A 12,113-nucleotide genomic window follows, 5' to 3' on the forward strand; every position below is an offset into this window, starting at 1 on the left:
CATGATTAGATTAGAATTGTCTTTTTAGAGACACAGCTGGGTCTAATATGTCTTAGTTTACTTAGACGTTTCTGTATATCTTTAAAGTAGCAAAATTAATGAAAGAATAGACCCTTGAGGTACACTGTATTTAACTACCTGTGAATTTGACCGATATTTGAAGATGTGACGACTTTCGATATTAAGTATTTCTACATATTGCTTTCTACAAGATAAATAAGACTAAACCCATTTCAAATTCCTGTTTCTCATCATTTTAGAATGTGAAATACTATCAAATGCTTTGCATAGATCCATGTAAATTCCAGCCACTATATATTTTTCCTCAATGACAATTGAAGACTCTATGAAATTTATAAAGGTGGTATATAGTTGATTTACCTTTACGAAAACCATGTTGCTCGTTATCAAACTGATTATACTTTTCTAAGTGATCTACAAGTTTTTGGTACACTGCCTTCTCAAATAACTTTGATAATGAAGGCGAAATTGAAACCAGTTGAGAAAATGTCAACACAATGGGCAACACAGCTTTGATTATTATTTTGTCACTTGGAACCAGCACAGTACATAAATTTGCAATGAATTGCAATAACTGGGAATAGCCAAAGTCTGTGAGTCGAAGACACGCTGCAATGCATTACCAGACTGAAAACGCTGGCAAAGGACAATCATTTAAACATTGCACTGATGTAAGCTCATGTTGGTATAAAAGGGAATGAGTAGGCTGACAAATTGGATAAAGCTGGAGTGTCTCTCCTATTTTTGGGCACAGAGCCGTTGCTTGGACAGGTAATGAAAATCAGACAGTGGGAAGATAACAAGTATAAGGTCAGGTAAAATACACCAGGCAACATACAAGCAAAACTGCTCATCAGGTACTCCTGCAAAAGAACCAAATACTCTCTCTTAGCAAGGAGGACCTAACAAGCCTAGCCTGACAATCCTCTTAACTGGACATTGTAGCCTCACTATCATCAACATAAGATAAGAAGGTCAGCAGCACACATTGTTTGCTCGTGTGAAGCAGCCTCTTGTAAAAGTTTCAGCCACTTTGGCAAGGTTACAATGCTACCCAAAGAAATGGCAAATTCAATTCAATTCAATTCAAAATTCTTTATTCATTTTTATGCACATGTGATACAATGAATAGTGTCAAAGTTCTAAATACTACCTAAATAATATTTACAATGTTAAGTACAGCTAGTACTTAATTGCAAGCATCTTAGAAACTATAAAGAGAGGTGGATAGTTCCTCAATGGAATAGAGGGCTTTGTTGATTAGGTACTCTTTTAGATTTTTTTTGAACTTAGAGCCACTTTCAGTTTTTATGTTTTGTGGGATGTATTTTAAAAATTTGTTCCCCATGTATGTAGGTTTTTTTTTCAAAAAACTTCAACTTATGGTTCGGAATAATCTCGTGTTTTGCTCTAGTGTTGTAATGGTGACTGGGTGTCTTAGAATTTAAATTTAATTGTTGATTTTTTGCTAGAAGGATTGATTCAAAAATATATTGTCCATAAACTGTAAAAATGTTTAAATGTTTAAAATGTTCTTTAGCTGAATCATTATATTTCATCTTCAGCATTATCCGTATTGCCTTTTTTTGTTGTTTTAATATATTTTCCATATTTATTTGTTTAGTTGAACCATAAAGGGCTATGCAAAAAGAGATATGAGAATGAACATAAGCGAAATATAAATTTTTCAACGTTTTTAGATCACTGTAGTAACTCATTCTCCGTAATGCATAGACCCCAGAATTTATTTTAATTAAAAGCTTATGAATGTGTTCATCCCAATTCAGATGATGATCTATTGTTAAACATAAAAAATTTGTGCTGTTTTTCTGTTCAATTTCGAATGAATCACAGATAATAAATTTTTCAACGTTTTTAGATCACTGTAGTAACTCATTCTCCGTAATGCATAGACCCCAGAATTTATTTTAATTAAAAGCTTATGAATGTGTTCATCCCAATTCAAATGATGATCTATTGTTAAACCTAAAAAATTTGTGCTTTTTTTCTGTTCAATTTCGAATGAATCACAGACTATTGTAGGTCCCTTCAACGTTCTATTTTGCGGTGTTTTGAATTTTACAAAGTTTGTCTTTTTTGAATTTAATATTAAATTGTGGTTTTTTAAATAATTGCCAATATTTTCTAATTCAATAAAAGTATGAATTTCTAATTCTTCTAGAGATCTTGATGACATAGCTAGATTTGCATCATCGGCATATAGGCACAGTTCACTATTTGGCTCATGTGCCAAAACCTTATCTATGCCACCCAGGTAACACAGGAACAGTAGTGGTCCTAAAATAGACCCTTGGGGTACACCAAACCTTAGAGCATTACAATGAGAAGAGGCTTTAATAATTTTGTTCTGTTTTGATAAGTGTTTTATCTCTACATATTGAGATCTGTCAGAGAGGTAAGACCGAAACCATTTAAGAGCGCTGAAACCAAACATAAGTATCTTGCCATGCTTGTAGTAGACCACAACTGGTTGCAGTGATGTGCAACTGATCAGTGCCTAATGACACCTCTATAATAATAATAAGTTCCTAACTTGGTATGTAGTTTTCTCTTGGTTCTGTTCACATATTCTGTAGGGTTGCTCGATACTCGGTTTTATCGGTTTATTTATTTGAAAAAACCATTACTTTACTATTTAATTCATTTCAATTCAAATTAACTTAATTCAAAACTCATACAATGTACACATATAGTATAAATACAGAATAGCGTCAATCATTACCTTACAATATCCATTTAGTGACTACATAAATCATTTACTACACTTTCAACAAAATCCTGAGATAAAATTTGAAGACTTTACTTTAGGAGGTACTGTAGTAAATGGATAAATAATGAAATGGCACGAGAGATGTATCTCACCCACTGTGGATTGATTGTTACAAAGCCAAAAGGTCATCTGACACTATACACTTCACAGACGCATCTCATCTGTGACATGTTTGTTGCTCCCGGCTTGTGCAAGCAAACCTTTCAAGTGGTCATGCTCGCTTACACAGAATACAGAAATCTTTATTCGTATACATGGAGTACAGAATTGTGTCAATATAATTTAGTTGTACAATCAGGTATTTAAAAATTTTTCTAGAGTGTAATATGGTTTCTGCAGCAGCCAGGCCTTAAGTGCTGTCTTGAGGTACTTCTCATCTCTGCGTCTCTTGAGGTCCTCTGGAAGTTGATTGAAAAGTTTTCTCCCCATGTATGTAGGTTTCTTTTCAAATAGGGTCAGGTGGTGTGTGGGGAGGGCATAGTCATAGGCATTTCTGGTGTCATAGTTGTGTGTGTCACCTAGCTGGTCAGGTTTCTGAGCTATTGTGAAGCAGATGGTCTCGCAGATGTAGAGTGAGACAGCTGTCAAGATCGCTAGTTCTCCAAATGCCTGACGGCATGAGTCTTGAGGAGTCAGTCCCGCAAGAATTCGAATTGCTTTCTTTTGTAGAACCAGAACCCGCTCCCTGTTTCTTACTGAGGAGTTGCCCCACACGAGTAGTCCGTACCTCAGATGAGATTCAAAAAGAGAGAAGTATGCTGTCCTGGTAGTATCATTGTTATAAGTACTTTTTATTCTTTTAAGGGCATAGATACTAGAGTTGAGCTTGCTGCAAAGACCATCAATGTGTGAGTTCCAAGAGAGATTGTTATCTATTGTTATGCCGAGATACTTGGCTTCATTATCTTGGATTATTTCAGGTAAGCCATAGTAGTCATTGGTTCTTCGGCCTTTCCATATTCATTGTTGTGTTTTGCTCTCATTAAGAACTAGGTCATTATGTTGGCAGTATTGCTTTGTGTAGTACGCATGGTGGATTTCTACCGGGGGTTGCATAATGAACATGTCACACCGATGATCACACAACCTCAAAGAATGCTAGTTCAAAGAATGCTACTTCTCATGGCCGATGAGAATGCTTAGAATAGATCTCATTTATTCAGACTCTGATAAAAGAATTTTCATACAGCTATAAATTTATTTTTTTATAAAAAATGTATTCCTACATAAAAAATACGTAGTAAAATGTATTTACTTTTTTATTATGTTTCAGACTCATCTCAAACTATGATTACGCACCTGAAGCATGAGTGCTCTCTTTGGACGTGAAAGGGACTCCGAGAAAGGGTTTGTCACGTCGGAGCTCGTCAACTGATAGAGATGTAGACTCTAGGAATTGGTCCACACCCCGAGCTTCTGCCAGTGCCTCCTGGAACCTGGAGTCTACTACACAGTTGAGGTCTGCGTTCACCTCCACTATACGATCTATGCAGGCCTGGACCAACTTCTCCGACGAGAGCTAAAGAATACATAAAAATATATTGCATAATACACTGTCAACTCTTGAAGAAACAGACACATTTACTGACAAACTAAATCCATGCAGTATCTGCATACTTGTACAAATATAGCATCTGCATATCAAACAGTCACAGTTGAGAGGCATCAGTTGTTGTTGCTCCTAGCTTGTCCATAGCATGCTCTTTAGTTAGTTTTTAGAACAGCCTGATGATTTTGCAATATGGAAATTAAGATTTAATTTCATTTGTTCCATTAACATATAATGTTGATTAAAAAGAGTTGACTTTTGTAACTTAAAAAATATAACTGATTGACACGTGTAGTAAATATATGATATAGTCATCACTTAAGAACTTGAACACAATAAAACAATAAAAAATTATTACATAGTTCATTTATTTCATTCCGTGGCAAAGCAACATTGTTGAAGCAACCTGCACAAAAAAAGTCTGATAGTGGCTGGTGCATCTGAATCCTCACTCTACACTCTGCACCTATCACTGTTGTCAGTTATGTGTGCAGGGAAAATTATTGATTTATCTCAACATCTGTAGCAATAAACAAACATCATCACAAACAAATATAAGTATACATGATTTATTCATTTGTTTTCAGACGAAATGTAAATCAAACAGAAAGTGGGTTATATGACCATAGCCATGCTACAGCAGAAACAGCTGGAGGTTGGCAGCGATGTGACACACTGCTTCAAATGCCATCAGACTATTTTGGTGCGGCTACTCTAGCTAGTTATTACTATTTATTTTAATTATACATCCCACCTCTTTATTCCTAATTTTTTCAGCCAGACCAGTAGCACTCTCGACCAGGAAAGAATGTTTGACTGGTATCAACAATTTCCGGTTGGCATCATCGTATATGAATTTGAAGATGAAGTCCACCAGAGAGTCCAAGATATAATGGATCAACCAGAGCATCCAACGGAGGCAGCCCATTCGACTTCTCTTCGTACCTTTCTTCGCTTCATAGCTTGATTTCTTTTTCTCCTTTTTCTGAAAAACAAATTACCGATAAGCATAGTAAATTTTGAGTTTCATAATAATTTTAATTATGTCATACAAACCAGAGTAGCACCTTATCTAATGATTCCAACAAATTATTTTACTGCCTAGAAAAAGGGCTACAACTTAGATAGTAAACATGCTTTCATTTCTTGTCCTCCTTTTACAGAAAAATAAAATACTGATACGCTGAATTAAACTCTTTTACTTTATGGTTTGAATGCTTTAAAAATTCAGGGAATATCTCGTCTATACCAGCAGCTTTGCTTGTTTGTAAAATGCTAATAGGCCTACCGGCGTTAAGCTCTTCATGATTATATAGCCTGGAAATTTCAAGGCAGTCAGGATCTCCAGTGATTTTAAGTTTAGTATAAAGATCATCACACTCCTGATATGTACCATTTTCTGTGTACAAGACAAGCATAATTCTTAATTGATACAGGAGTTAATCTGATACTCTCCTTCTACCTAGATTGATAGGTTTCCCAATCCGCTGTACTGAAATTCCACATAAATCGAGGAAAATAAGGAATTTGTATTCTGACTGGTAGAAGAACAGTTCTATGTTGGGAATGAGGGAAGGTAACAAAGACCTTCACGATCACTGGCTTTGGGTTAGATGAATGAGCAGACGAGCAGAAACACAACTCTGTTGAATAACCATCACGCTGAGCTGACCAATATGTAGACTTGTCCTACTAAGGACAAGTTGTTATTTCAAGCCCAATTAGCAAGATGGTTATCGTTCTCATCATCCATGGAGTAATTCCATTGCTTGTGGTAGCTGTTAAAATCACCCAACACATATTACGGAATGCTCAAATTGAGGCAGCACATAATTAGACCAGATGGTAGTGGGCTGCTTTGTAACTATGGAAATGTCACACACTTTCACAGCGAGCACTAAGATGTTATCATACAGCTTTCACATATTAACAATTCTTTGTCTTGTCTAAAAAAGGTAACCACTCCGGAGCTTTTTTAGCAAATGCTTCCGAGAAGCTTTTAAAAAGCCTGGAATAGATCCCCTTGCACAATTATCAAAATTAATTTCAAGAATTCCCTGGAGTAAAAAAATCAACATTTCTCTTTAGTAGTAATTTACTCAGTCAAACTTCGCCTTACTTATACCCTCAACTTTTTTCTGTTTTTTATCATTTTGGTCCCAATTTCTACCTCCATGGTGAAGATTATTCATGGTTTTTCTTAGTTAATTCAGTTCAGTTGGCTACTGCACAACTTCATTGAGCATCTTAATGTTAGTTTTTCTAGTTGGTTGGATTTAGTTGCATAGTCAATTAATAATAGTCAATGTTATTTTCCTTTGTAGTGCTAGTGAGTGTTGTTTTTATGCATATTCAATGTTAAGGTTAGAGTCATGAGTGCATATACTACTAACTATTGTTTCAGAATGGACAGAAAATACATTGTTTTCTTTTCTTTTACTTTTTAATGTAAATTTGAATTTTTTGTGTACTCTAAGGTAGCAGTTAACGTGTAATAATATGGTTAGCCATTTAATACATCCGTCAAAACTCAACAAAATGAGTATGGACATCATGATGTCTTCTGTATAAGAGGCCCAAAAGAGTATGAACGTCATATGATGTTTGTTAACATTGTGTTTTTGTAAAAACATCCATAAGGCTAGCCAATGAGCAGAGTGGTCAGTATTGCAGTGTCCACTCCTTGCTTCCCGGTAATAAACCACTCATGAACTTTACACTTAGTCTCATAAGACTAACCTTAGAGATGCACTTCAGTGAAAGGGCACAGATCACCCGCCCAAAACTGACTTGTCACTCCAGTGGGTGATAAGTACCCACTGCGTACATCTGGTCTTTACTTCCTGTCTCAAAGTGAAAGATAAAACAGCAATATCCAAAGGAAGTGCCATGCCTGTGCACACGCAGGAGAGACCAAGAAAGTGGAAGCACACCTTGTACGAGTGCTCTACCTGTGGTGTTGCACTTTGCATTAATCCTGTTTCAAACAATGTCACACCAAAAAAATATATTGAAATTAAAATTTGTAAAACATGTAATTCCCATGAATTTTGTTTTAAAATGTAATAAGATACTTTTTAATAGATTTTAAACTTCTTTTATTTGTACTCCTTAGCGTAATTTTTTGTTGCTTTCATTACCATTTTAAATGTGCAAAAGGCTCTTCAACTACTTCATTTTATCAAATTTTCAAAAATGTTAACCTTTCTAAAAATAATATTAAATAACATGAAGTAACTAAAGATTTACAAAACAAAATGGTAGTTTGGTATTATCTAGAGGCCACTATTTTTGAAAAAGTTTTACTTAACACGGACAAAACAATTACATTATTACAAAGAATAAACTTCATTTGACTTCTAGTGAAAATAAAATTTCATTATGATAAGTGATTCTTGTTTTCTACCTCCCAAAATGGAACAATGTCAACAAGAAGGACGCCATTATGTCCCTATCTACTATTTGTTGTTATGCTTATATAAATACATATGTAGATATTGTGAATATAAACAGTTAACAAGGGCTCACAGTCTGAGCTTAAATTTGGGTACTATTATTAGAGGGATGATTTTTTTTCCAGAAGTGCGGGGTGGCCTAGGGCGCCACCGAAGCCCACACTAGTGGTGAGGAACATTTCCAATTGGTATTTTCTCAATTTCAGATCACATCCCAGACCATCCAACTTTGCCAACGTTAGATCACGTTGGATGTTATGGAACATCAGAATTTATAATTGTTTCAACGAGAATACCTATTCACCTAGATTAAACTACAATTTTATATTTTGTAGTCTAGGCATCTGATGTGAAACAATGTAGATAGTTTGTTTTGAGCTTCTTCATCGGCGATTCTTTTTGGGGTTTCTTCAGACTAACATCAGTTTTTTACCAGAAGCTTGTTAAATTGTAAGAAACTGTGGCCCTACAGTAATTTATGTACATGACTTGGAGAAGTAGCAGTGGCACTCAAAAGGTTAAAGGGAATTTGGTATCTTCTTATTTTAAAAAATATATAAAAATATAAAAAATCAAACAAAAAGAGGATTGGTGCTTTTCATGTTGGTAAAGGCAGGTTTAAGTAAGTAAGTAATATTAAAGTGTAGAATACGATAAGTAGACCCGGTTTTTTTTTATATTAAAATTATCAAACTATATTTAATTATTACACGTATCGATACATTCAACCAATAATAATTTATTTGAACAATACCTAAAATAATCTGCACTAACTCTACATGCATTTTCATATTCTAAACACAATTTTTTCTGCAAGTAACTTCTTTTAAGTAAAAAAAAGAGTTATATTTAGAAAACTATGCAAAAAAACACTGAAAGATAATTTACTGTGTCTTTATTGTTTTCAAGATGTTTGTTAAGTTTTCTTTATTATTTAAATAACACTTTTCATGTCACCTATCTTAATGTTTAGTTTTATTAATGGTTATGGTTTATTTAATTATTTATGACATTACGTAATTGTTTATACTATTTCTATTAATATGAAACACTAGTGAATTTAATTCAGTATTTTATATAAATAGATTGATAATTCTGTTATTCAAGTATAAAGTATCCATGATTGTAATAAGCAATATACAAACCAGGTCCCCTTATCATATTCTGCACGAAAACTATACAAAATAACAGTAAAAGATTATTTATGGGTTCTTTCTTGGTTTCAAGATGTTTGTTTTGTTTGTTACGCTTTCTTAGTTATTCAAACGACATTTTTCATGTCACCATTCTAAATGTTTTGTTTTACTAATGGTTATGGTTTTTTAAATTATGTATGACATTACGCAATTATTTAAACTACTTCTATTAATTTGAAATATATGACTTTAATTTTGTATTTTATATGTTGATACTGATTAACACATTGGAGTCTGGCTCGCTATTTGCTGTTTTTATAGCCTGGTCTGCATAAATTAATTGGTTTTTCAGATTTTTTTTTTTAGAAAACTGTTAAATATTATGTATAAGGTATTATATTTTCATGGAAGTTCTATCTTTCCTCTTTAAATTGATGTGTAAAACTATATTCCTATAAAATCTAATTAATTTTTTAAAAAATTTCAAAACTTACATTTTTTTAAGAAAAATAAAAACTCCCGCATGTCTTGTGTTACTTGAAAACTAACTTTTAAATAAATAAAACAAGTAATTTCAATGTTTTTAAAGGCATTTACTATATACATATTTACAAATAATTATTTTAATTGCCAAAAAAATTCAAATGCTAAAAAAATTGTTTGTTGTCGTAGACAGACTGACGACGCGCCAGGCCACGTCAGTGGATAAACAAAAGCCTCAAGCGGGTATGACGTAGTAGCGCCTAGCGGAATTTTTCTGAACTAACCATTAAAGCTGGCTTTCTAATGCAGCAGACGGCACTCGAATATCACTCGAGCAACTCCGTATATCAATCGGCAAAGCTGTGCTCGAGTCACGCTCGAGCGCCGGCCGGGGGTTTAAACAATGGTTAATAGGCGTAGACTCGAATGTGTTAATAGTTCTGTTATTCCATAATATATAAAGTACTTATGATTGTAATAAGTGGTAGGGTACGATAAGCGGACCTGGTTTTTTATATTGAAATTGGCAAACAATATTACTCAATTATAACCATAGATATAATCAATTGATACTGATTAATTATTTTGAACCATTAACTTAAATAATCTACATCAACAGCTGTAAACACTTTCAAGTAATACTCGTAATGAAATATAAGGTATCAATTTACAATAACGTGACCATGGAAAGGTATGTTCATTTTTTTTTCCCTGAAAACTACAATTTTTCCTGAAAACAATAGTGAAGAAAAAATTCGTCGGCAACAAAAATCAAAGGAGTTACGATTTTTTTAAATCCTCTGAAAACTCTGTTTTTGACAGTATCTCTGGCAATTTTACTGAAATGATGCTGACTAGTACGTTAATTCTGTCAACGATGCCTGCCCGCTGCGCAGTGCTGTGCACTGCTTGCTCTTTTAGAAAAAAAAATTAACTCGAGCTTGCAAAAGTCGAATCCCAGATCACGTGATGCCCCTGATCCTTAACTCTCCAAGTGTTGTTCGACAAAATTTTGTCGGTTATTTTCCATCTTTAACGCAATAATGCCCGAAAGGCATCAATATAATACAATAATATACTTTCCCCCCAGTTTATATGCACCTGTGATAATAATACTAGGCTATAAATGCCTAACCCATGAAAAAAGTCCATTTTTCATGGTCACGGTATTGTAAATAAATACCAAATATAATTCAATTATTTATAAGTACCTAACATTTTATTATTAAAAATGACAGTCAATTTTAGAAAACTATACGACATTGCTTTGAAAGATGATAAGACATGTTTTTTGTGACCTCAACATGTTGGACTCGTACAGAAAAACCCATTATATGAAATTTGTGGGAAAGAAACAACTGTAACTGTGAGAGGAGCAAATATGTCTTCAGTTTTCCTAATTTTGGTTATAATAATTTGTTTCATCACTGTAAATATTAAATTCATATTTTAATTTAAAACATATGATTGTTATTGAGGACAATAGATACTTTTATATCGATTGATAGTGTAGGATTTGAGATGCGAATATTAGGTATCGATGATTACATTCTTCGATATAAAAAACCGGGTCCGCTTATCGTACCCTACCCAATAAGTAATATAAAAACCATTGTACTCTGTCCATATTGAATTGAAGAATTTATTATTTTAACCTCCAAAACCTTTCAATGGGCAAGTAACCAACTAATATGAGCACCAACTAACTGATGACAAAAACCATGATCACTTCTTAAAACGTAAAATAACTTAAAGCTCTTAGTGTTAGTAGCCTAAAAAGATACAAAATGTATAAACTCACATTGGTTGACATATTTAGATACTGAAAAACGCAAACAAAATAATTGTAATACTTTCAGATTGTTATTTCCTTTAGCTATCTTGAAGTTTCGATATTTTATTGGTTAAACTGTTTATTCCAAGGATTTGCTAATTATTTTAATGTATTCGATCAGTCTAATGTTCAACTTAGAATCACTAAGATATTTTATTCTAACTTTGCATTTGTTCCATTTACAAAAACATACTCATCATTATAACCTAACATATTATAAACTTATTAGGTGACTCAACAACAATCCAAATTTGAATGAACAGTAAAGTCAGGTGTAAGTGAGTCAACAAAAACACGTACGCTTCCTCCTACTTAAATCCAATAACGCCAATCTAATCCAATCCCCATTACCCATTACCAAACCCAAGGCCAGCTGAGCACTGGTTGCTATTCCCTACCAACTGGTTTGCTGGATAGAGATCTTGGGAGACATCAGGAGCACATCTATTATAACTTACTAATCCTTTGCAATCATTAGCCGTGTTTCATACAACCAACTCTTAGTCTCTAAAACCAAACCTTATTGAAGTACTCCTAACTGTAATATAAACTAACAGTATCTTGTGTTTTTGGTGTTTATCTTACCTTTAACTACCTACGTTTGTTAAGTTATTATTTTATAATTATTAAAACATTACATATGGCACTGTGGGATAAAGGTTTACAACAAGTATTAGTTAATAATGACACAGATATGAATGAATGTACAATGGATTTTACTATGTTTGAGGCATTTGATTTTCAAAATGATTGTCATGTTTAAAGTTAGTTATTGACGAAGAAAGGCTTAGAAGGATGACGGGTTTTCAGAAATTTTCCATCGTTATATGTTACAAAATGTATA

At 33.5% G+C, this 12,113-nt stretch overlaps 1 protein-coding gene across 4 annotated transcripts in view; it reads right to left on the reverse strand.

Moving 5' to 3' along the window:
• Positions 1-11,635, reverse strand: part of LOC124363257 (fatty-acid amide hydrolase 2-like) — a 43,270-nt gene extending 31,635 nt beyond the window's left edge. For all 4 annotated transcript variants that reach the window (XM_046818463.1, XM_046818460.1, XM_046818462.1 and 1 more), the window contains exons 1-3: positions 11,237-11,635; positions 5,116-5,346; positions 4,112-4,331 (exon numbers count right to left, since the gene is read on the reverse strand). In XM_046818463.1, coding sequence (XP_046674419.1) covers positions 4,112-4,331; positions 5,116-5,346; positions 11,237-11,248 — 463 coding nt within the window. In that variant the 5' untranslated portion in view covers positions 11,249-11,635. The remainder of the gene's footprint in view (positions 1-4,111; positions 4,332-5,115; positions 5,347-11,236) is intronic.
• Positions 11,636-12,113: the final 478 nt, after the last annotated feature.

Source organism: Homalodisca vitripennis, chromosome 5 (genome assembly GCF_021130785.1).
Source record: "Homalodisca vitripennis isolate AUS2020 chromosome 5, UT_GWSS_2.1, whole genome shotgun sequence".
Lineage (NCBI taxonomy): Eukaryota > Metazoa > Arthropoda > Insecta > Hemiptera > Cicadellidae > Homalodisca > Homalodisca vitripennis.